At 47.3% G+C, this 26,937-nt stretch overlaps 2 protein-coding genes across 2 annotated transcripts in view; one reads left to right on the top strand and one right to left on the bottom strand.

Moving 5' to 3' along the window:
- LOC139110388 (uncharacterized) overlaps positions 1–26,937 on the top strand; it is a 243,124-nt gene that overhangs the window by 125,659 nt on the left and 90,528 nt on the right. The gene's annotated exons all lie outside the window — the stretch shown is intronic.
- LOC139110460 (uncharacterized) lies at positions 20,806–24,191 on the bottom strand. Its single transcript, XM_070670269.1, has 2 exons — positions 23,162–24,191; positions 20,806–23,120 (listed from the first exon to the last, which is right to left on the bottom strand). Exons 1-2 carry the CDS (start codon positions 24,189–24,191, stop codon positions 20,806–20,808), a joined length of 3,345 nt encoding a protein of 1,114 aa, XP_070526370.1.

Genomic DNA, 26,937 nt, shown 5'->3' with positions numbered 1-26,937 from the left:
ACGGTTACGCCACCAATTGTACAATTTAAATACATTTTGCACGGCGCAATTTTTGGAATGTCTCCTACAGCGGAAAGTATTCGAATCGTTTAAATCGCTAAGTGATTCAACATGTTCGAAATCATCTTCGATGTTTCTGACGATCAGATTGTCCGTGTAGAATTTGTGACCATCGTCATAGTCGCCGTAGTAATCCTCTTCAAGCATATCTCGCAGCCAATCGCGTTTCTCGAGTCCTTTGACGTATACGATGGCGTGATCGTAGCAATCTTCCTCGTTCTGTAGGGCCCTGATGATCTGGCGTTTAGCCTGATTGTACGGAACGTCCCCGTCTTCCCACGCTATACCGTGATGATTTCGTACCAACCAGGTAACGAGGCGTCTGTCGTCTCGCGATACAACACCCCATGGCATAGGCTTTGCAAAGACGTAATGCGCAAGAACGGTACCACCTCGCAGCACCGCCGCTTCCTTCACGATGAAACGTCGTCCGATGGGATATCCTTGGAGATCGACGAACGTTGGCGTGGACATGATGATGATGATGACGTTTGACGATGCGACTCAATCGAAGGAAGTTACAATACTGAATACGCGCGAGCAAATTCATTGGTCTTGTTAATTTCCCCCTCCTTTCCAAATCGCATTACTTTTTTAAATGCTTCGAGACAAAATCCGTCACTCGTTCTTGAAGTCGTTCACTTCGCGACTTCTTATCCGTTTGCGTGGCTACGTCAACCACTGTGTTTCCCGTGGATGTCACTCGATACGTCATTCCTCTGTTCAATAAGTGATCCGTCGGTCTAGGATCCGTTTGCGTAGTTTTATCTTCCTTCATGCGACTCGCGTTCTCACACCAACAAGATGGTTGATACTTTGAAGGTTTCATGACGATGATGAGAATCTCTTTCTCTATCGATGTTACGTATACGACGGAAAGGAAGCGAATACGCAACGTTCATCTATTCACCGCTTTACATACACACGTCGAAGATCGTTTTTACGTGATCTTACGTACGACGTTGGTCAATGGATTGTATTGAACCAAACGATCGTGTATGATGAGACAGTAGGCCGTGGTATTCGGCGCTACATTGTCCTTGCACTCAAACTCCAATCTCACGTCCACGGTAGCGGTTTTAATCGATTCGTTTTGACGCGAGCAGTCGATGATGACGAACGGACCGTTGAGCAGAAATGACGTGACTGTGAGATTCGGTTCGAGATATTCGTAGCCGTAGTATTCTTTGCAGAAACGCGCGTACGCGTCGTAGAGAATCGCGTATCTACGTTTGCCAAAATCGAGGTTCATATCGTCGTACGGACAGCACTCTGAATTGAGATAGAGCTTTACGTTGGTCAGTTTGCAATTGTCGAAACGACTGTTGTCTTCGGACATAACATTTTTTCGACCCGTCTACAGAGCAAAGATGATGTATCGAGGTTTCTTGAGTTGCGTGGCGGTCTTGATGGCCCATGAGTGTTTGGTCGTGAGTTGCAGTAGCGGAAACTCGTACAGATCCCATGAGCGAAAACCCATACTGACGAATCGACCGCTCTCCAAGGTGCGCAACATCGCCAATTTCTTTACCTCGTTCAAAAGTACATGAGGCATACGCCATTGTATCTTCAGCAAGTCAACTTTAGGCTCGAGCGCGGAACTGCCCACTAGACAGTTGTTGTCGTTGCGCGCTCGTATAAGAATCAATTCGTGACGAGCGTTGATCACGACGCGCCTATAGTCTTCGCAAAATCCTAGCAGCGTGTTGAGCGGTACGCAGAAATTAAAGTAACCGTTCGCATTAATCGTGGGACTGAGCCATCTCGCGTTCCGTAGAATCACGCTCCTGTCGGATGAAACGGTCGCGTAATTTTTCAGCGTGCTGGTTACGCCAACGTTTCGGTTACGATCGATCTCCACACCGTCGAGCTCGTATCGTATCTCATCGAACATGAAGGCGATGCAGTTGTCCCCGAGGATCACGTCGGCTCCCGCAACCCCTTGCCCTTCGTTAATTTTCCCTCGATGTAGAGAAAACTCTCGTGCGGCAGCGTGTACAGATCTTGCTGCTGTATCGGTATTCTTATCTCATCGCTGTATCCGAACGTCGTATTGGCAAATGGATTGTAAGCGTGGGTCTCGATCTTGACGATTCGATCGTCGAAGACCGGTTCGTCTCGGATATTCAAAATGTCGGACATCGTTCAGATAAAGTTATTTCGCACAGCAAATCCGAGCGATCTCAGAAATTCAACGTTTGTTTCGGTTAATCTTTTTTTTCTTCTTCCTATCCTTTCGACGCCATTTACAGCGAAATGTTGTTATTGCGGTTCAGGCTGTTGGATCGTCCCAGCACCGAAACTGATCGTTGTAACGCGACTCGTTTTGTTCGGTATTAACATACCACGTTATCGTTGTGGTCGTCGTTGTTGTTGTCGCACGTGCAATCTGACGGTGATCTCCTCTCCGCGAAAGTCGAGCGGTCGACCGTTCTGGTTGGTGACGCGTATCGTGAGATCCGTAACGTATCGCACGATGATCGGCAGGTAAATGACTTGCGTGGGCGTTTCCGTGATCTTATATCTTGGTGGCACTTTCGGTGAAAACTCGTGAATCGTGTGCACGCGTTCGCCGTTGCAGTACGCTCCCGCGGTTACGTTACATTCGATGCGGATAATATTCAGGTTGATTATATTGATCGGTAAGTCGGACTCGTGCCATTTTCGCGGCTGCAGTACGCGGTGTGGCGAGAATCCGAGAAGCGGCCCCAACGAGTTTGGTTTCGAAAAGTTTACCGTGTACGCTGATTTGATCTCGCTTCTCATAGTGTTGAAGTTTGCGCGAATCGTTATCGAGAAATCATCGTTCTTCTCGCTCTTCTCATTACGATTACCATCGACGGTGTCGCGTTGTCGCGGCATCGCATGTTTCAAAAATTTGTCTAATGCCTGTATCTCATACGATCCCTCGGGAATCGTAATTTCCTTGCCGTCCGTGCCGTAGTAGAATTTATTGTTTGTAGAATCGACGTTCGGTATGGTGTTGTAAGTCGCAAAGTCCGTGAGACCGAGCTCGTAATCACCGTTGCTGAAATCCAACGCCGGTGAGTAGCTCGAATGGAGAACGCTGCTCCTACCGGTTAACGTGAGCGTGATCGACATGTTCGAAGCGATACTGAGGCGAAGTATGTCGCGACGTCAATTTTTAAACGTAATCGCGTCGATTGTACTTAAAAAACGTAGACACAGCTGTCCGCAGATACTCTGATCGTACGTTTGATAAGATCGTCGATTGTACTCTATCGATGAGACGTTGACTCCGAGATATCGCACCAATTCCACAGGCGGTCGGAGATTACCGAAGCCGTCAAAGTACGCGACGCGATCTCCTCTTTTGGCGTACGCTACCCAGTGAGTCCCCGGACCCGTCACGTTGTCCAGGTTGACGATACCGCTCTCGTTTGTACGCGCACCACTCATAGGTAGGGTGTCGCGCATAAAGACGCCTCTGAAATAAGGAACGCGCATACGTCTGGCCAGATGATTCAACTGCACGTTTGTAGTCGCACCCAAAGGCATTTTTAACGTCTGCTCGACGTTTTTTTTTTTCTTTTTTTTTTCGCAACAGTCGTATTTCTGCCGTACCTGTACGGCTTGAGAGAGAGACCCCGTCCACCGTTGTACGGGGCCAGATGTACGCCGGATCCACCGGCTGCCGCGCGAGCAGCTTTTCTCTCGTTTACGGCTCTCGCTGTACTCGCGGCTCCACCGACAAGTGATCCGACTGCGCCGAGAATCGGAATGATCGGCAGCATGCCACCGCGCTTTGCTGTTGGAAGCATGCGTTTTTTGCGAATCGTACTTCTTTTTCTCCTCTTCGTAATCGTTCTGTTTCTCACAGTCCTCAACCTGTTCTTTCTAGTCGACATACCCATCCCAATTTTCGTTTTAGCTTTCATCGCAGCCCACACGGCTGCTGCGGCGGCTCTTTCGCGTAAGCCTGAATTTTTTGCTATAACGCGTTTTCCCGCTCTTTTGGCGAGTTCTCTGTCCGCTGCGTGTCTGTCTGTGAGATCGTTGCTTCGCGCGTACGCCAAGTCGTGCTCGCGACACGCTTCGTCCAACGGATTGATGCCTCGATCACCTCTCGCTATGCGTTTTTTCAATCGAGTTCCCGGGCCGCAAAATTGATAACCGGGGATGTGCAGTTCGAAGGGAAGGGCGTTTATCGCGTGATTCAACAGACCCTTGCCGCAGCACCTTATTTCCGACGAATCGGTAGACGACGTTGACACTCGCCGCACTCTCGGATTAACGGAGCAGGTCCGTCGATGTGTGTTTCTTGCCATAGTTGATTATAATGCTCGAGGCACCTGCGGTAGGTTTAAATCGCTGAATCTTCCGTCAAGTGCGCGGGAAGTTTGTTCCACACGTGATGAACGTAATCACCGCAAACGTGCAGTAAAACGTCCTTTGGTATGATGCTCAACTGTTCCGCGGTTAAGTTTAACACGTCAAGAGGATGTTTCAGCGCGAGATACATATCGATTAATGAGCTATTCGCGGGTTCGCGCGACTATAAATAGGCGCGCGAGCGGGTGTCTCCGTACAGCGGAGACAAGATGCGATTCATGCGACAACCGCAGACGATACGCGTCGCGAATTGTGACGATAGATTACGATTAATGGATAGTCTCTAGGGAGAAAAAATACGCAGGCACGGTAAGATGCTGCCAAACACCGTGCGCGCGATCGTGTGCGGTCCATCGAACTGCGGCAAAACGAACGTTCTGATCAGTCTGTTGGAGAGTCCGCACGGTTTGCGTTTCGAGAACGTGTACGTGTACTCGAAGTCGCTGCAGCAGCCCAAGTATCACTACTTGGAAAGTCTGCTGGCGCCGATCGACGAGATCGGCTATTTCACGTTCTCCAACAACAACAACGTCGTTCCGCCGAGCGAGGCGCTTCCGCATTCGATCTTCGTCTTTGACGATATCGCGTGCGACAAGCAAGACGCCGTGAGAGAATACTTCGCGATGGGTCGTCACTTAAATGTAGACTGCTTCTATCTGTGTCAGTCGTACGCGAAGATACCCAAGCATCTGATACGCGACAACGCGAATCTGCTGATCCTGTTCAAACAGGACGGAACCAATCTGAAACACGTGTACAACGATCACGTCAACACCGACATGTCATACGACGAGTTCAGTGCGTTGTGTCGCGAATGCTGGCAACGCGATCACGGTTTCGCGGTGATCGACAAGGACAGTCCGCTCGACAACGGGCGATACAGGCGAGGATTCGACGTGTTCGCGGTACCGTCGAGTTGATTTAACAGGTTGTCGAAATCGCGCGACAACCAGTCGCCGAAGACGCTTTGTCGAGAACAGATCGCGGGGATACAATCAATTGATCGATATAACGGGGAAAAATGACAACCGCGACGTGCGCGAGCGTGAAAAGATTACGCGGGAGATCGAGAAGACGAGCAGGCGATTCGCAGAAAACATCGAGCCATAAAAACCGACACGATCGACGCCGACATTGCGTCGGAAAAGCGCCTCAAGCCCATCGTCAAACCTCTAAAACGAATGGTTGAGACCGTCGAGGAATCCGGTATAGCGGTACCGAAGATGGAGTCAAAATTGGAGCGTTTGACGCCGAAACTGGAGCGACGATTGTGGTCGACATCAAAACCCGAACGGCGTTTAAACGTCACGTTTGACGATACGTTGTCATCGGCAACGTTGGGTGATACGATTGTAGCTAATCCGTCATTTGGTGATACGACCGTCGATTCATACGTTACGACCAAAAACGCCGAACCTCCGTCGACGCCACGACCCCGGGCATCAACACCGCGGTCCGGCATATCGACGCCGCGACCTGGCGTATCGTCACCGCAGCCCAGCGTATCGCTGGCAACGATGTACCTTGAAGCGGCGAGTGGTGGCAGAAGAATAAATATCGACGACGTTTTCGGTATATACTTTGACACAAACAAAGTAATGCTCGGGAACAAACACATTGAATTCGACCATAAGAACGACAATATAATCGTCGCTGGTAAGAGATATCCTGGAACGGAAGATCTGTATAAGTTGATTTTCAAGAAGGTACCCGACGTAACCGCTACACCGAGGCGGATAAACGTCAGTACAAAAGCATACTCGAAGTGACGAACGCGCATAAAAAAGATTTCAGCGACGACGGTCGCGTCATGGGTAACAGAGGCTTAAAGTATATGAAAGTGATCGCACCGCTGATGTCGGGCGATTCGGCCAGGAAATCGAGAAGAAAAAGTTCCGGTAAAGGATTACCTCACCTCATGACGTTGAACGATCACGCGATCGACTACGTGCACTGGGACGATCCCAACGAGCTCGTGAATCGTTTTAGATTGCTGGATGCTTCGAGTCGAGCCGGTCACAACGCTCACGACAACGAAATTCTGTTGTTGTAATCCGATCTGGCAACAGCAAGGCCGCGCTCGCGAAGGCGCCGGCCGGGTTAACAACCGGCGTCGATCGGATCTTCCGATCCGCGGAATCCACTGACCGATCGACGCCTTGTACTTTTCACATAGGCAATGACCGAACACGGTCATTGTCCTATGTGCCCGAAATCCGCGGACTGTTGCTTTTCCGTCTTAGCAACAGTCGCGTATAAAACCCGCGGCCGCCGAACATCCGCGGGTTATTCCAATTGCAACTTCACGCAGTTACGCTGCTCGACGCCTGTACGCTTTAAGGAAGAAAATATACACAGTGTTAAAAAAGAGAGATCTATTTATTATCCTCCTCGTGGGTATACAATAAGTGTTCCGGGAGGACGGACCCCTTGCACCGTTACCTGGTGCAACATTTTGGTGGCAGCGGTGGGATCCGCACCCCGGCGAGGCACCGCTCCGGCGACGACGTCTACTCACGACGGGCCATATAAGAGAACTCTGGAACAGAAGAACATAAAACAGTGAGAAATCAAATTCACCCTATATACAACGGAAGACAAGGACAGCACAAACAGCGGGTCATCCGACACCGCACGCGCTCGACACCGGAGAAGCCGATCAGCTGAGAAACCGACCAAGGCAACAGCCGCCCGGCCGCAGCCGCTCGACGGAACAGGCAGCCATGGATGAGAGCCGGAAGCAAAAGGGGAAGAGAAAGCCAGCAACTCGGAAGCAGAGACAGCGCCATGCGGTACCTTGCGTTAGTGTAAATCCGAAATAAAATTTTGTTGTAAATCTTAACCCGACTAGTCGATGTCGGACGAAGAGTTCGATTTGCGATCTCAAGTAGCTAAAGAATCCTGGCTACATAGCGTATCGGGCCAAAGGGCACGGCGACCACCCTCTGCAAACCCCCTAGGTATTGCAGCCGCCGCCCTACGCGAAATCCGCGATAACGTGCGCCGTGCATTAAATACAGAAAGCGATAGCGAAAGTTTAGCCGAATTCGATCCGCGCGAAGAAACCGAACCGTGCGACGAAATCGATTTAAATTTAGAACAACCTACCGACGAAACGCGAATAAGCGACCGGAAGAGGCTATTAGAAGAAGCAGGTAGCGATATAAGCAACGTATCGCAACGCGGGGAATTTTCTCTTACCTCATACGACAGTAGTATATTTGATCCCGCGGAAATATTAGACAAGTTAGAAATGCGACGAAGCGACCGAAACCCTACCCACGATAATCAAGGGGCCTCCTCAAGGCTCTACCAAAACCAACTATTTGAGACAGACTCCAACGAGCGAATTTTTATGGTAGCATTCAATGACGATCGCGACGGCACAACGGAATCTCGAGGGGAGGCCATCGGCGGCACCCCCGTGACAACGGCCGACACTGTAATAAAGCGACCCAGACCCGACCACCCATCTCCGATCACACGAAGGCGCTCGCCCGCACCCCATAGCGATACTCTAAGAACCCTCCTGGACGCTATACAAGAGATTAATAGGCGCCTAGATCGGGTGGAAAGCGAGCTAAATACGTCGCGAGAACCGCTCCACTCCACACGGACGTCTGAACCAGTAGCTTTACGGAGGGAACCGCTAAATCACGATCGCGACGACGTACGATTTTTGCTAGACAATCCCCGGCAATACTTGTCAATGAAGCATGCCCTCGAAACAATTCCTTCCTTCGATGGAAACGAGGCGCACGCCAAAAAATTCATCAAAGCCTGTGAATACGTCGCGCGAAAAATAGATCCAGCGGACGAAAACGAACTGCTAGCCGCAATCTTGTATACGAAATTGACGGGACGCGCGCTGTCGCGTTTCGAGACGAGGAAAATCGTAGGATTTTCGCAATTTCTAAGTGAGATAGAGTAAGCATACGTGCAACGACGAGGCACCTCGTACTTACAATTTGACTTTAATAACTTGCGCGCAAACTTTCGGATTCCGAGCCAACACCCTCGCGACTGAATTGTACGACGCCTTAAGCGAAAACCCGAAATATTCAGATGACGAGAAACGCGAGATCTGGAACTCTATACAGGAGCAGGTATTACAAAATTATCAAGTCGGGCTCTTCCCGTACACGCAAACAATTGTGAGGTCGCGGAACTATACCACGCTACAGCAGGCCATCGCAGGGGCGGCTATGGAAGACAGGCAACGCGGTATCCCGGCGCGATCCTTTCTGGACCGCGATCCTCCGCCGCGTTGCACCCCTCCGGCCTGTCAAAAATGCGGGAAGCAGGGGCACGCGGGATTCGTGTGCCGTACGAGCCGGTACGCGCAACGTTTCACGTTACCGCGAGCCGATCATCTTCCCCGTGTGCACACTACGACGAAGCATTGCTCATATTGCAATATACCGGGGCACACACGTGAGGAATGCCGACGCTTGAAACGCGACACGGGACCTCGCAAAAACGCAAGACGTGATTCCCGACCGAACCCTCCATCGAAGAGGGCCTCCGCCGTAAATACCGTGTATTATCGCGAGAGAGAGCCGAACGTAGAGACGGTAGGAAGCGGCCCGGGAAATGCTACCCCGCCGCGCCAACAGGAAACCCGACTCGCGAGAGATTACCAAGTATCGCACTTGGCGGAAGACACGAAGAATCGGCAGCTCGATCTTGTCACTCTACCGATCCTTCAAGCAAAAAACGGAAAGGCGACTTTCCTCGTCGATTCGGGTGCCGCGGTAACGTTTATTAAGGTGGGAAAACTAAGAGGTACCACCCCTATTTTTTCCGGTTCGACCGCGCTAACGGGAGTAACGGGGCACAAGGCGAAAACACTCGGAAAATGTAACGCCACAATCCGCCTCAGAACTAACTTCGTGCACCAAGATATGCACGTCGTGCCGGACAATTTCCCCATCGATTACGAAGGAATTCTCGGGATGGACTTTTTGAAGACTCAGCGGACGATATACGACGTAGAGAACGGCCGCCTGAGTATAAACCGTGTGACGTTCCCGCTCCATCCATATGTTTGCATCATGTTACCGCCGCGAAGCGAAACCATCGTACGCGCAATTACAGACGAAAACCGGGTAGGCATAATTTACGCACACGAACCTGCACCCGGGATCTTTATCGGAAAATGCCTAGTCGATCCGATAGACAACGCGTGCCCTGTCAGCGTACTCAATACAACCGAAAAACGATAGCATTCTCAACGCCACGACTGGTCGTTCACCGAGCGGAATTCGCTGACTCGGCACCCGTACTCGCGTTACGCGAGGCGCTTAGCGACGGCAATGTACAGGCGCGATTAAAAGCGTTACACGAGCAGTTGCGGACGTCACACTTAAATAAGGAAGAGAAAGACAAGCTGCGGGAAATCTGCGCAAACTTTTGCGACACATTCTATCTCGCTGGCGATACACTTTCTCACATTTTCGCGGTCGCGCACGAAATAAATAACGACGTGAATATAAAACCCATAAACTGCCGACCCTACCGGTTGCCGAAACGCCATAAAATGGAAGTCAATCGACAAATAGACAAAATGTTAAACGAAGGAATTATTCGCTAAAGCACGAGTCAGTGGAATGCGCCCATTCTTGTGGTACCGAAGCGAGCCAACGCGTCAGGGAAACCGAAACTCCGGATAGTAGTCGATTTCCGAAAACTGAACGACGCCACAGTAGAAGATTCATTCTCTATACCGAACATCACGGATATCCTAGACCAACTGGGAAAAGCGAAATACTTCACAACCTTAGATCTCGCGTCAGGGTCCATCAAATTCCTATGCACGAAAAACATAAAAAGAAAACCGCGTTCTCAACGGCGCTAGGGCATTACGAGTTCAATCGAATGCCGTTTGGTCTGAAAAACGCGCCCGCTACTTTCCAACGGCTTATGAACTCAGTGCTATCGGGTCTTCAGGGAATAAAATGTCTTGTATACCTCGACGATATCGTAATTTACGGAGCCTCGTTAGACGAACACAACAAGCGACTCGTGGAAGTATTAAAAAGACTGCGTCAGCATAACCTGAAACTTCAACCGGAGAAGTGCGAATTCCTTAGGAAGGATGTTTTATATTTAGGACATATAATAACGGAGGGAGGAATACGACCCGACCCATCTAAACTAACTGCAATACAACAATTCCCGACGCCAAAACGAGTACGAGACGTACAATCATTTATAGGGCTAGCGGGATATTATCGTAAGTTCATCGAGAATTTTTCAAAAACCGCGAAGCCACTAACCGCACTTACGCGAAAAGACAGCGTTTTCAAGTGAGAAATGGAGCATCAACAAGCTTTCGAAATACTAAAAGAGAAATTAACAACCGCCCCTGTGCGAAGTTATCCGAATTTCGAAAAAATTTTTCTGATAACCACCGACGCGTCGGACTACGCGATCGGGGCTATAATATCACAAGGAGAAATAGGAGAAGACCGACCTATCGCATACGCTAGCAGAATACTAAATAAGGCAGAAAAAAATTACAGTACGACGGAAAAAGAGCTACTAGCAATAGTCTGGGCGGTGAAACATTTTTGCTCTTATATCTATGGCACGCGTTTTACAATAATTACGGATCATAAACCACTCGTGTGGCTATATAACGTCAACGATCCGGGATCGCGATTAATCAGGTGGAGACTAAAATTAGAGGAAAATACATATGATATCGTGCATAAGTCAGGCAAGCAGAATACAAACGCGGACGCGCTTAGCAGGGACCCGCCAGAGGAGTTTATCGGAGTCAGCACAAACGCGACCAACAAAGAACGAGAATATAGCAAAGAGGAGAAAATGAGAATACTTAGAGAATATCACGACTCTCCCTTAAAAGGACACCAGGGAGTAAATCGCACAATAAATAGGATCAAATTACGTCATAACTGGCCCGGAATGAATAAGGACATCGAGAAATATATGTGGACGTTGACGGTGTCCAGCCGGCGCTACAAGTCGCGCAGAATAAGGGGGTCACAATTCAAAACATAAAGGCAGACACTTGACAAATTCACAAACAAAATTCAAATATATTTAACAAACAAATAAAGAAAATAACAAGCGATAATAAACATAATAAAAAGCAGAGTACAAATTATAAAAAGAAGCAATCCTCTCATTTGAGGAAATAAAAGCGGATCAGTATAGACCGCGTTAAACTTATCTGTATTCCGCAGCGGCGGAAGAATGCTGTCGGCAGCAAGCGCAAGGAACTCGCAGTTCGCAGCTTGCGGTTCGCAATTCGTGTTTCGCTGTTCACAATTTGTGATTCGCAACAGAGCCTGGCCAGGCTTAAGAACGCAGAGTGTTTCGCACACATGCACTCGATGCACAAACTGGAACGCGGTGGAACGAATGAAATATAAAATATAAAGTGTCGTAGAAGACGACAGTTCAGCGATGTGCTCGCTATGAAATTCGGAAGGACTCTGAGGGCTCGGCTGACGCAACGAGCCTTCAGAGCTATTGTATAAGGAAAGTAAATCGGGAGAGTCCCGGAAGTCAGCCGGGTAAAGTCCCGAGACAAAGTCCGTTTATAAAGGAGACAAAGTTCGTTCATGGAGTAAACAATTATTAGAAGAAAGGCCGCGGTACTAGAATTTGCTTTCTTCTTCGTATGGTCGGTAACGTGTGAGGTGGTGTCATCCGACGTGTAGCGTCGGAAGGATCCGCCACATATATCCATAAATGTGAAAACTGTCAGAGAAACAAATTAAGCCGAAAAACGAAAATGCCGCTAATCGTAACGGACACGCCAGGGAAACCATTCGAGAAATGCGCCTTGGACATCGTGGGACCGCTACCGATAACAACTACCGGAAATAAATATGTGCTGACTTTCAGGATCTTCTAACTAAGTTCAGCAAGGCTATCGCGTTACCGAACCAAGAAGCGGCAACCGTAGCCAAGGCGTTCGCGACAAAGATAATACTCGAGCACGGGATACCCGAGAATATTCTTACAGACCAAGGGACTAACTTCCTAAGCGAAATTTTTAAACAAACTTGTAAACTTTTAAAAATAAATAAAATTCAAACCACCGCATATCACCCTGAAACAAACGGCGCGTTAGTAAGATCTCACAGAACATTAGCCGAATACTTGCGGCATTATGTGAATGAAGAACAAACCGACTGGGATGAGTGGCTACCCTACGCGATGTTCATCTACAATACGACGCCCCACACATCCATGGGATTTACCCCATTCGAACTTGTGTACGGGCACCAGGCAATGCTACCGACGGCACTGACCACGACGCCCAAACCGACGTACTCCTACGAAAACTACGCGCAGGAATTACGCAAACGATTGCGCGCGGCTAACCAGATAGCCAGGGAAAACGCAAGATTGAAAAAGGAGAAAACGAAAAATACGTTCGACCAAAAAATAAATCCGCGCGCATTCAAGGTAGGCGACGCAGTGTTACTGCACGACGAAACGGTACGAAGGAAGCGATCGAAAAAATTAGACGCAAAATGGATAGGACCGTATGTAATAATAGAACGAAATGGCGACGTTAATTACACAATACGAAAGGGCCGAAAAACAACGCGAGTACACGCGAACCGACTAAAGGCCTTTATAGACCACTAGTAAGATGAAGAAAGATCACGCGCAGCGAGGCGGACAGGGGAAAATAAGCAATAGGGATAAGGAGTAAACAGCAGGGGGACCAGTGGCAGAGGCAATCGACACCAGCCTCAGGAACCAAAGAAGCTGGGTTCAAGCCAAAGGACGGACAAAAGCGAAAAGAAATACGTGAATACTACTCACGGTTACTGAGGGTCCATACGACCCGGCCCGTAGACGACGCCCGGACCCGGAGGTCCACATCGTAACGCCGCTCCCAAACGGAGATGAGGCGGAAATCATCCCGCGGCGGGGGGCGGGAAGCGGCGACGGCGTCCGTGAGGTGCAGCACGGCTCGCACATCCTTGGCTCGAAGAATTCGCTGCACCTCACGCAGACAAGGTACCGCGCCCGGTCCAGGAGGTGGTCCTGGCACAACACTATGTAACCGGGCGCGTGCCACCGGTAGCACCGCTCCCCCGATGCCAAGGTCGGCTCTCTTGGGAAATCCACTGGAAACGAAGAAATCACAGATAAACACCCCGTAGTTAGAAGAGAACTAGTATAAGTACACTCCGTAGTTGTAAAAAAAATTAATGTAAGGCAGTAATACAAAAAAAAAAAATTTTTTTTTACAAAAAAAAAAAGGGGAAACAGAATCGCAATATCTTTACTTTTTTTTTTTATACAAAAAGAAACAGTTAACGAGATGAAAATTGCCTTGCACTCGTCGGCGACAGAGAACAGACTGACGGGACAAGCGAAAAAAAATTCAAGGGATAGATTAAGACGACACCGTAATATTACACGAATGAAATAGAATATATGCACTCACCTCAGCGATAGAGTCCTTTTCGCCTACACAGTAGCGAAACCTCAGACACGTGGGGACACTTCGCGCACTCAAAAAAAAAAAAAAAAAAAAAAAAAAGGCCAACGCGGCATCGCGTTGAAATAAAACTGAAAGATAATTTACCTTTCAGAATTATTCTCGCTGCAACACACGGTTCAAATGGCGGTACGGGGGGTAAGCAGTCACCGCCGTACAAAATCACCAAATTCGAGAACGAACCTGGGCTATATTTCGAGGGCCAGGGACAACTTCAAATAACCGAATCCGTGTGGAAGTTCGTAATAATCACCGACATGGAAGCCATCGAAACGCGATACAAAAACTTACAAAGCTACGTCACTAAAGCAGAAGAATTATGCGAAAATTTCTACAAGTCAAAGGAAGATCAGATAGGCGCAAAATGTAAGGAGATACTATATACTGCAGCAGCGGAAAACGATAAGTTAACAGTCGCGTTGAACCGGCTACGAATTATATACGGGGTGCCGGTACAAAAAAGAGGATTAATAGATATTATAGGGAAGGTAGGAAAATCATTGTTCGGATTAATGGACGCGGATGACGAAGAACAAATAACGGAACAACTTAAAATTATACACTCGCGGCAAGAAGCGCTACAACATGTCGCAAAGACGCAGATAAAAATTTTAAACACGACTATAGGGCACATAAAATTGATGGAGGATAAAGTGGAGCACCATATACAGATTTTAACGAACGCGACAAGCAATATCAGCTGGAGGCTGGATCAGCTGACGCGAAGATTATATACGATAGACTATTTGTCAGTGTTAGAGGCATTAATAAAAACCATGATAAGCGACGTATACGATGTCACCGACTTCCTAACTCACGCAAAAGCGGACATTATAAACTTACGTATACTACCCTTAGAAAGACTAATAATAAAATTAAGAGAAGCATCGGGACATCTAAAAGGGGGAAATCACTTCCCATTCAGGGTAAACGAACAAAGCTGGAACGACATACAAAAATACGCGGAAATTAGCGCATATTATAGAAAGAACGCGATAGTAACTATTATCAAATTCCCTATCGTCAAATACGAATCATATGAGGTAATGAGAGTCTCGCCAGTACCCGTTCTAGAGAAAGAAAATAGATTTAAGGTTGTAAACATAAACAATGAGGTAATCGCGTTTGACCGAGATAACGCCAATTATATCCTACTAACCGCGGACGAGCTAAAGAAATGCAGGCGTGGGAACAAAAACTACGTATGCACGCAGAATCACCCGGTTTATCGCGTTAAGGCGAATGCCCCGTGTGAGATACAAGCGCTCACGAGACCCGAGCAGCAACCGACGCAATGTGATATACGACACCTTACGTCGCGTGCCACGTTTTGGATTACACTAAACGAGCCGCAGGCTTGGTTATTTTTGACCATAAGCACACAAGAGATACACATGCAATGCAAAAACTACCCGAGCAAAATACTACAGATCGAGCGGACGGGAAAATTGAATGTGTACGGAGAATGCAAAATCACCACGACCGACATGACGATACGCACGAGGACAGCTTCTAACGAGACAGACATAATTACCCATTTACCTCTATACAATCTAAGCCTTACACCCGCGAATGCCTTACCGGAAGGAACGAACTTAAAAGAAATACAGCGCGAGACATTTATAAGAAACCCGGTAGAATTAGATAAGCTAAGCGGCGAGCTCAGTGAGCTAGATAACACCATGAGTCAGACCGGAGGTATCACCTCACATGAAATAATCGTGTACACGGCGAGCGCCAATACCACTGTAAGTGTGATAGCTATAATTGCGGTAATTGTAATATTAGGTATAAGAAGATACAACAAGAATAAAAAACCCCCTCCGCCTCCTCGCATGTTGAAACCGACCACGGCGCCCGCGCCCGCGTCCGTGTAAAACATAAGTTTAGAGTAATAAGCGAGACAAGAAAAATAGAATAAGCATATGACTAATGTAATGACTTTTGTAAAACAACGATAAGAAGAAAATGGCTCGAGTAAAGTCTTAGCCCTTTTCTTTTCCCCAGGGGGGGAGGGATGTTGTAACCCGACCCTGGCAACAGCAAGGCCGCGCCCGCGAAGGCGCAGGCCGGGTTAACAACCAGCGTCGATCGGATCTTCCGATCGCGGAATCCGCTGACCGATCGACGCCTTGCACTTTTCACATAGGCAATGACCAAACGCGGTCACTGTCCTATGTGCCCGAAATCCGCGGACTGTTGCTTTTCCGCCTTAGCAACAGTCGCGTATAAAACCCGCTGCCACCGAACGTCCGCGGGTTATTCTAATAAGCACTACGCCGCGGTAACGCTGCCCGAGGCCTGGACGATTTAACGGAAGGAAATAAAGACATCTACATTAAAAAGAACTCCATTTATTTACTCCTCGCGGGTACATCAGTGTTCCGGGAGGACGAACCCCTTGCACCGTTACCTGGTACAACATTCTCTATGTTTCCTACCTGCATCTCACTTAACGGTAATAGCTGTATTGTAGGTACCTGAACTTCGATTGGTTTGCTCAGTGTACTGATTATGTTTAAATAAGCTTTTCCGTCTTCATTGGTGGCGACGGTATCTCCCAGATAAATACCGTGGACGACTTTCATTCGCGGTACATATCCGACCTCAATCTCTGGATTTGAAATTTGTACAAAGAATAGAGATTCGGCCTGCGGTGGAACGGTAATTGTTTCGGGAGTAGAAAATGAAATTCTTTCCCCCGATATTTCTAAATGTCCTTCAGCATAGTCTATTCGCGAATTTGTTTGTTTGAAAAAATCATTACCTAATATTCCAGCTTGAGAAATAGGAAAATCTTTTGATACGATATGAAAGATTATTTGTTTTTTAAATAATGGAATTACTACTCTACCGAGAGTATATACTGGATAATCATTTATACCGTTCAATCTTAAGATATTTCCGTAATCAATTTTAATTTTGTCGGAAATTAAATTTTCTTTAATTATATTCGGTCCTGAACCTGTATCTAACATAAAGGTCGCGTTTTGACTTTGATTATTTAATTTCACCTGAATTGTAGGTACATGACTATGCCTATCTAAGTTTACAGTGACCGGCCGAATTTCGGGCTCTATTCTTTGACTCATTTCCGGAGAGTTACCACTGGGTGTGAGATCCGTCCGGACCCCTGCTGCACACCCATCTTTGAGAGGCCACTGGCGTTTCCCGCACCTATTGCTTCACGCCTTTTATTGTTAGCAATTCTTAACTCACAATTATCTAACGTGTGCCCTTCCTTTTTACAATAGCGGCAATGCTCTACCTCTTTAGAGCTGTTTTGCCCCACATTATTTCGGCATTCTTTGGCTGAATGACCGAATCCTTCGCATATTTGACATGTTATTCGTGTTTTATGCTCAATTATTCTTGATTCCTGCTGTTTTTTCCAGCAATTATTTGCGGTGTGCCCCGATTTGTCGCACCACTGGCAGATTAACGTTGTTCTAATTTGATTATTATTATTAGTGCTGCTGTTATTAAATCTGCAATTTCTTACGTTGTGACCGGGTTTATTACAGATTTGGCAATTAAATTTATTTTCTTGTATTAAATTTATAAACCGGCGGTTATTTGTTTCGCGTAACCGACATTTTTCGACACTGTGTCCGCGTTTTTTACAAATTTGACAAATTAAAATCTCGTTTGGGGCACTAAAATGGTTCACGGCTTGTACTGTTAACTTCCTGCAATTTGAGACAACATGCCCTTCTTTGAGGTATAACTGGCTGTTACGTCAAAGGTTGGAAATTTTGAGTGAGTTCATTTACCGCTACTCGGATGCTTAGGAAAAGGCACGAAAGTAGGTAAGGAGGAGGTAAGGGCTTGGAGAGTGACGTAATAGCCGATCCTTGCGTGGTGCGTACTTGGCGGGCCACGCGTAAACGCACTAGGAATGGGTTCGAGTCGGTTGCGTGGAGAAAGTAGCGCGTAGTAATTGTTCTTTTTAGGGAAAGAAATTTAATTTTTATTCCCTGAGATAGAACTTGAGGTGGTTTTTCGCAACAAAGGATACTTAGGTTAAATTGAAATAACTGTTTCTGAAATTTCAGTAATGTAGTGAACAATTTTAATCTTAATTAAAATACAAATTTAGAATAAAAGAACAGATTAAATGAATTTAGAGAGATAATGATATAAAAAGAAAGAGGAAGAGGACTTAATAAAAGATATAATTTAAACATTTTAAAATTTACAAAAAAAAGAAAGAGGAAAAAGAAATGAATTAAGTATAGAATTTAAAAACTAACAATAATAATTTAAGATGGAAAACATTATTCTAAAACTATTTCTACGATTTCTGTTATCCGGGCCGTCGACCTCGGGAATACCCTGTCGATCAACCTGATCGGAGCCAGGAAGGGATGTTCCACACCGGGATAATAAATGAGAATGTTATGATCAGGAGTCGCTTTTCTGGTTTCCCTCCTGATCTTCTCGGGATCAAAGGAGTCGGGGCCTATTGTATAGGCCCTTTCCGGGACGGGATCCGTCCACGGAGTGCAGGTGCTCCGGAGGAGTTCGAGGAGAGGGTCTACGACTTCTCTCGGTTCCTCTTGCTCCTCCAGGAACTCTACGCTCGGGGCGAGGGAAGGGGAATGTTCCGGGCTGTCAGGCTCATGCCAGGAGATGGTTTCGTTCTCGGCAAAAGAGTTGACCTCCTCGGGTTCCCCAGGATAAGGAGACGGTGAGCGGATGGGAGAGGAGGATGCTCTAGGAGCAACTCCAGGAGAAGGTCCGAAGGAATTCAAAAAAACATCGGGAGTGTAGGACGGAGTGGTAGGGCGGAACAGCTCCGGCTCAGGTTGAGGCGATGAAGTCGACCTCGAACGCGACGGCGATGGTGTTCGCGCCGGAGTATTCCTTTGTCACGTGTTGACAAATTTAATATTTAAAATAATAAACTGTGGGAATAAACTTTGGAATGCAACGAAATTTAAAACCAATTCTATTTAAAGAACAATAAGTGACTGACACCGGGTGGGACCGAGCCGGTTACCATCGGGGGCCGAGGCGAATAAGCTATATGATTTTATCGATCGAACATCAACGGGTAGAGCTGTTACTAATTAATTTATATGAAATTATCGATCTTAAAGTATCCTTCCTCCTTGATTTCAAAAGACGTGGTGAACCAAGTCTTTAGCGGGGACAAAGGGATCCACATTCTATAAAAGAACGTGCGAAGAAGCGCGAGCAGTTAGTTAGTCAGATAGTCAGTTAATTAATTAATCAATCAATTGTGAAAGAATACAGAGCATTGTGAATGAAGCGATTGATGGTCAGAAAGAGTTGTTTGATTCCGATTGAGTTTAAGGAATAATTGAGCGAGAGGATCAAGGAAGTTGAGCTAAAACCTAGAGAGATTGAAAGTAAAAGATCTTTGGAAAGATTGTGAGAGATTTTAAAAATTAATTGGATATTTAAGGTAAATATTTTATTTAAATAAATTGTTATTTGATAATTTAACTTTAATATTTTATTTTGATTTAACTTGATTTTGGTGTCGGAATTTTTGAATTGAAAAGAGTTGAGTTAAATATTTTTGGGAATCTCACTAATTCGCGGGATAGGAAACGCGCAGGATGTATAGCGAAATAACCCAAGAGAAAAGTAAAGTTAATAAAGTATATTTCAACCAATATAAAACCAATATAAAAAGGGAAGAGACGATGACAAAGTAAATAAGAAATACGAAGACTCGATATAAAATTAAATGAAAATCGTCGCGTGCGCGCGGAACGACTTCGAGTGCTGGACTGACGCTCCGACGCGTCGCCAGCAAGGAAGCGCAAGAGGAAGTCTCTTTGTGGCTTATCAGCCCTTTGTTAAAGACGGGACTTCCCGGTGCATCATACGAGCTGATGCAATGCTGCGTCAGCGGAAGCTGACGAAAAGGCTTCTAGAAGGTATAAGGTCCAGGGTCCAGGGTCCCGTTGCCAAGCCGGGCTGTTGCTAGGCAAGGGAGAAGATAGTGCGCGGCACTATCACTTGCTTGCGCCGACGGCCGGCCGCAGGTGATACCGGTACCGTCATCTGCCGAGGTGCGGGCAAATCCGCACTTACATCCACTCCGCCCCTAGAGAGCTGCTCCGAGGGAGAAGCGAAAGTCACAGTCCTTGAAGGTGGTGAAGGGGCTGATAATGCACTGTCCGGATCCGCGAAGGATGACTCGCTTTCAGCGTCGCCGACATCAGAGAAGGCGGGCTTCAGGCAATCCGTTGAAACCGTTTTTTCAACGCCGTCCACAAGGATGACAAAGACCTTGGGGTTGAGGCGAGAGACGATCGGATGCGGTCCGGTGTAAGGAGGCTCGAGAGGTCGCCGGATGGTGTCCACCCTCTTAAAAACGTGAGAGCAGGTTTCCAAGTCTCGAAATTGGAACGGGCGTCTCGAAGAATGGTCCGAAGCCGGAACCGGGCGAATGTTCTGCATGAGGTTCTGAAACTTATTGAGAAAGACACGGGGATTAGCAGAAAGAGAACGAGAGGTGAAAAATTCTCCTGGTAATCGTAGGGTTGTTCCAAAGAGCATCTCCGATGGAGAAGCCTGTAAGTCCCTCTTGATAGCAGTCCGCAAGCCAAGAAGTACGGTCGGGAGGATTTCTGGCCAAGGCCGCTGGTTGTTGCACATCAGGGCCGCCTTCAAGGTCCGATGAAAGCGTTCGATCATCCCGTTGGATTGCGGATGATAGGGCGTTGTCCTGATCCGTTTGGAGCCAGTGATCCGAGCGAGAGAGCTGAAGAGGGATGACTCGAACTGCGTCCCTTGATCCGAGGTAATGGTAAGCGGAGTTCCAAATTGGCAGATCCAATGGTTAAAGAAGGCATCCGCGACAGTGTCAGCTGTCATATTTCTGAGTGGAATAGCCATGGGCCATCTTGTGAATCTGTCTATAATAGTAAGACAGTATTGAAAATCCTGGCACAGAGGAAGCTTGATGAGATCGACGTGCACGTGCTCGAATCGATTATCCGGGCAAACTCTTCAAGAGCGGTACGGTTATGTTTTCCTATTTTCGAGCGTTGACAAGCCTCGCAGGAGCGCGCCCAGAGAGAGGCATCTCTTTTGATGTTGGGCCAGCAAAACTTGGAGACGAGCAATTTTGTGGTAGCTCGTATGCTCGGATGTGCCGGGTTGTGTAGCACTTCAAATGCCGTTCTTCGTAGAGGCTCAGGTAAGTAAGGGCGAACGATGCCGTTGAACACGTCACAAGCTATCTTGTGACCGTCGATGGTGAGATCTTGAAGCTTCAGTGAAGTAGTCTCTTCAATGGTAGGCAGCTCGTCGTCGCAGAATTGAGCTCGTTCAATGGTGCCAGCATCAATTCGAGTAGGCATAGAGATGGTACAAGTCCGTGACAGAGCGTCAGCAACAGGGTTGAGTTCTCCTTTGATGTGGGAAATTTCCGCATTGAACTGAAGAATGAAGTCCAGCTGTCTGACTTGCCGAGGCGAAGCCTTGTTCGAACGTTGCGCTGCTGCGTACACCAGAGGCTTGTGATCAGTCCTGATCGAGAATTTCCGTCCTTCCAGGAAGCGTTGGAAAAATTTGATCGAAGCAAAGATCGAGAGGAGCTCACGATCGTAAGTGCTGTAATTGCGTTCTGTTGGGCTGAGTTTTCTGGAGAAGAATCCCAGCGGAGTCCAGGCGCCGCTGGAAAATTGTTCCAGAGAAGATCCGATCGCAGTTGTTGAAGCGTCCGTTGTTAGGCGAAGAGGTGCTTCGGGGTTGAAGAACGAAGGCCTGCACGCACGAGAAATGCTTTCCTTGCATTTCTGAAAAGCCTCGTCCAAAGCCGTAGACCAGATGATAGGCTTCTTACATTTCTTGGGAGCTCCTTTGAGAAGCTCGGTGAGAGGTGCCTGATGATCCGCCGCATGCGGAATGCATTTCCTGTAGAAATTCAGAATTCCCAGGAATCTCCGGAGTTGCTCAAGTGACTCTGGCCGTGGAAAGTCTTTGATTGCCTGAACCTTTGCCTCCGGAGGTTCGTATCCGTTGCTGGAGATGGTGAAACCGAGAAAATCGATCTTGTTTCTCCCGAAGAGACACTTTTCAAAATTAATTGAAAGCTTGGCAGAGCGGAGAACCGTGAAAAGTTCCTTAAGGTGAACGAGATGCTGTTCATGAGTCTTGGAGAAAATCAAGACGTCGTCCAAGTAGCACTTGACGAAAGGCAGGTGATCCAGCAGCCGGTTCATCAGGCGTTGAAAAGTTTGCGAAGAATTCCGCAGACCGAGCGGCATGCCCAGGAATTCAAACAGTTCGAAAGGCGTTGTCACCGCTGTTTTCGGGACGTCCTCCGGAGCCACAGGCACATGGTAGTAAGCCCGCTGCAAATCTACCTTGGAGAAGACAGTGCTGTTGTGACACTCCTGCAACAGGTCTTCTATGATGGGCAGCGGGTAGCTGTCTGGTATTGTGACGGAGTTAATCTTGCGATAGTCCCCCGTAGCTCTCCAGTCTCCAGTCTTTTTGGGCACAAGGTGCAGCGGGCTCGCCCAAGGGCTAGCCGAGGGACGGATGATGCCCCTGGCAAGGAGGGTGTTAAACTCCTTGCGAGCTGCGGCCAATTTCTCACCGATTAGACGGCGAGGTCGTTCTGAAATCGGGGACCCCTGGGTGCAGATGTGATGCTGCACCGCTTCCTTGATGTCCACGAAGACGACGGAAGAAGGCGCCGTGAGGTCAGTAAAACTGGAGATGAGCTTCTCGTAGTCTCGCGCAATGGAGCCGGTCGGCAGTTGTTCCCGAGAAATCGGCGAAATGTTGAAGAAGGAGGTCGGAAGCTGAGATCCCTTGACGGACAGCGATGTTAGCGGATCCTGCAGAAGTTCCTTCCTCAAATCCACGATGAGTCCGTAATGGGAGAGAAAGTCTGCTCCCAGGATAGCCGTGGAGATGTCAGCTATCGTAAAATCCCACTCGAAGTCGCGGCGAAGCCCGAGATTGAGATTCAAATGTCTTTGTCCGAAGGTGTCGATGCGCGACGCGTTTGCCGCAAAGAGCTTAAGTCCGCACGGGCGCGAGTCTTCACAAGACGAGCGCGGCAGAAGAGAGATGGCGGAACCGGAATCCACCAGAAAGAATAAACGCGAACGACGATCTAGCACATGAAGGCGGTTTACAGAGTTCAGCTTGCCAACGTGGACCGCCTGCGACGTTGGAAAGCTTAGTTTCCCGAGGGTACCGGAGACGAGGCAGCCTGGAAATCGCAAGGCTGCTGACAGTTTTTCGCGGCCTTACCCCAGCGCCGATGATAATAGCACACTTTGTCCACGCGCGTGCTGGGAGGCGTCGACAAAGATGATAAAGAACGCGATCGCGGACGTTCGCGCGAGCGAGAGCGGCGCTCGGCAAGAGGATCGGCCTTCATTAGGTCAAAAATATTGCGATTCAAAGTAATTAGCTTCGCGAGCGAAACGCGACAGGCGTGAATCGCGTCGGCCAGATCGGCGGCAGAGGAGGGCGAATCCTCGGATCGCACGCGGTTGCGTTCGGACGAGGGAGACGGAGTCTGCTCGGAAAACGTAGAAACAGGCGTCGCTGACACTTCGGTTTTAATCTTCTTCGGAGGCTGGGAGATGGCCATGACTTGAGAGCCATTGTCCATCATCTCGTCGGCCGCGGTCGCGAGTTCGTCGAGCGTTGACGCGTGAAAAATACGCAAAAGTCTCTGCGAGCTAGCCGGAAGTAAATCGAGCCACTTGACGCGTAGAACGGCCTCGGTGGCCCTGTCGCCAGCCAGAGTTCGCATATGGCGAAGCAACTGGGACGGCTTTCTGTCACCCAGCTCTAGCTGAGTGAGAAGCTTTCGCAACTGGCGATCCGCGGAATCGCTTAAGCGTTCAAGAATAGATGCCTTAAGGCGATTGTACTTGCCGGAGGCAGGAGGCTTCTTGATGATGTCGGCCACCTCCTGGAGGCTGTCGACATCGAGCTTGGCAACCACCATGTTGAATTTGCTGCTATCGGCGGTGATGCGGTGGATTTGAAAGGTGGCTTCCACCTGGAAGAACCACAACTCCGGGTTGTCCTTCCAAAAGGCCGGAAGTCGGCAGCTGGCTGCCAGCTCCGAAGTTTCCTCCGGATGAGTGCCAGGCACGCGCGGCGGCGGAGGCGCCGCGTGAGGCGTTGATTGAGCCGCACGAGGGGAAGCCGTTGGCCCGTCGTTGCGAGTCAGGTCGACGTAATCGGCCGAGGCAGCCTCGCCTGTCGCAGGCTGGTCCGATTCAGCGGAGGACATCTCCTTCGACGGGGTGAGCATGTTGGCCATGTTCACAAGAACTCGCGCACAAATAACTTGGAGTCAAGTCAAAAACAAGTAGTCACTTGGGCGACGGAACACTCAGATCACGTCGGGGTCACCAATTTGGGAATCTCACTAATTCGCGGGATAGGAAACGCGCAGGATGTATAGCGAAATAACCCAAGAGAAAAGTAAAGTTAATAAAGTATATTTCAACCAATATAAAACCAATATAAAAAGGGAAGAGACGATGACAAAGTAAATAAGAAATACGAAGACTCGATATAAAATTAAATGAAAATCGTCGCGTGCGCGCGGAACGACTTCGAGTGCTGGACTGACGCTCCGACGCGTCGCCAGCAAGGAAGCGCAAGAGGAAGTCTCTTTGTGGCTTATCAGCCCTTTGTTAAAGACGGGACTTCCCGGTGCATCATACGAGCTGATGCAATGCTGCGTCAGCGGAAGCTGACGAAAAGGCTTCTAGAAGGTATAAGGTCCAGGGTCCAGGATCCCGTTGCCAAGCCGGGCTGTTGCTAGGCAAGGGAGAAGATAGTGCGCGGCACTATCACTTGCTTGCGCCGACGGCCGGCCGCAGGTGATACCGGTACCGTCATCTGCCGAGGTGCGGACAAATCCGCACCCACATATTATTTATTCCTTGGAGGTGTTTCTGTAGAACCTCGCGGACGAAGAGTGTCGCGTTGGGTTTGGTCGCTTCTTTATGGAGCGCGCGCAAAAAGATTTCCGAAGATTTTCTGCTGCCGCCGCTGAATGAATAATTTAGATTTTGAAATTTCTAATGAAGAAACGCGCCGGTAAACGAGTTCAAATAAAACGACTCCGATACCAGGTCAAGAGAGCCCTTGAAACGAAACAAAATCCTTTCTCCCTAATCCAGAAATTAAAACGAATAACTGAATTAAATAAATCAAAATATAAATTAATTTTGATTGATTTCCAGATCAATTATCCGAATTTTAATATAATTCCTAAAACTGATCCGCGTTTTGTGACTTACAGAAATCTTTATCTTTTCGGTCCAGACGATTAAAAGCAAAGAAATAATCTCGCAATCCTTGTCCGGTCCCGGGTAAAGTTCTTAAATGAATTGACTAAAAAACGGACTAAATAATTACATTTATCAGGACGTGACAGTTATAAAATTTTTGGTGACAGCGGTGGGATAGCAAAGGATTGTGAGGAAAATTTTGAAAATAAACTCAGGATAGTATAAGAAAATTCAAAAATGGCGGTTCAACGTAGTCCAGTACAAGCAAATTTAGGAGCAAGCACTAGTGCAAATGAAGGAAATGAAAGGGAAGGAACAAGTGAGGTAGATGAATTACGGGCATTAATTAGGCAACAGAATAATGCAATACAAAGATTACAACAAATCGAGTCGAGTCAAACAGCGAGTGAACGTTCACCTCAATCGGGAATAACCGAAGGAATTTTAGGAAACTATTTTCGTTTTTCATTGAAAGATGCGTTAGAAGCAGTGCCCAGTTTTGACGGAGAAAATATTTCATTTGTATATTTCGTAGAAGGATGCGAAGAAGCACTTTCCATGGTCGCACCTTCTCAAGAAATAAATTTAGTTAGAGCGGTTCGAAATAAATTAAAAGGGGACGCACATAGGTCAATTTTGGGGAAAGCATTTAATAATATGCGAGAATTTGTCGAGTTTTTAAGAACAAAATATGGGCCGAGAGAATCAGTTTATGAAGCTCAGGGACGGTTAGCATATTTATGTCAAAAGAAGGATGAAAAAGTTGTTGCATACGCTAATCGAGTGAGAGAGTTAGGGAAAAGAATTTTAGATGCTCAGAAAAGAGAGACAGGAGAAATAAGTGAAGAATTTAAGAAATCTGTTGACGAACATCTTAAAACAAGTTTTTTACGGGGAATAAATAAAGAGATAATAATAAATAAAAAGGGATCGTTTGATTTAGTTGAGGGTCGCGCAATTGAAGCCGAAAAAGAGTTAGAGACATCGAATATGATAAGACGACTTGTACTAGCAGAGAATACGCCTATGGAAAAAAGGGCATCGGCACGTCGCGTAGAAGCAGAAGTAGTGAGTTGTCAATACTGCCAGAAGAAAGGCCATACAGCTGATAAGTGCTGGCAAATAAACAGACCGCAAGTGAATAGGAACGGTAACCGGAACATGTTTAATACACAAAGAGATAATGCCGCAAATCAAAATAATAATTTTAGGCGTGAGCAAACGACATTTATGAATCAAAATCCGATCAATCGTCAACAAAATTTTAATACTCGAGGAAATAATTTCCTGAGACCAAATTTTAATTCTCAAAATCGAAACTTAAATAATACAAATCAAAATTACAATCATAATGGTTTTAATCGGAATACAATAATTTGCATGTATTGTAAGAAACCAGGACATATTTTGAAAGAATGTCGAAAGAGAATTTACGATAATTCTCAACAAAATTTTCAAAATCAGGGAAACGGGCAGATTCCCGCGAAGAATGGGGCGACTCCGGGAAATATCAAAACTCGCCCTACGCGAATGATTACGGGAGAACCAGAATCTCAGAGCGAACAGTAAATATAGCCCGAATGGACGATGTTCCATCAGTAAATTTGGGAAGCATTAATTTTACTAAAAAATTAAGATTACTTGTTGACAGCGGCGCTGGGCCGAATATAATTAAAAGAAATTTTGTAACAACAGATACTCCCATTGAACGGAACGAAATCTTAAAACTAAGCGGGATAACGACGCATATTGTAACCACCTTAG

Source organism: Cardiocondyla obscurior, linkage group LG20 (genome assembly GCF_019399895.1).
Source record: "Cardiocondyla obscurior isolate alpha-2009 linkage group LG20, Cobs3.1, whole genome shotgun sequence".
Lineage (NCBI taxonomy): Eukaryota > Metazoa > Arthropoda > Insecta > Hymenoptera > Formicidae > Cardiocondyla > Cardiocondyla obscurior.
This window is presented reverse-complemented; position numbering and strand designations above follow the sequence as displayed.

Excerpts from the sequence above, each read along its gene's own strand:
- LOC139110460 (XM_070670269.1), bottom strand. The coding sequence starts at position 24,191 with ATGGCCAACATGCTCACCCCGTCGAAGGAGATGTCCTCCGCTGAATCG. Across the intron at positions 23,121-23,161 it reads CTATTATCATCGGCGCTGGG|GCTGCCTCGTCTCCGGTACC; the intron begins GTAAGGCCGCGA and ends TGCGATTTCCAG.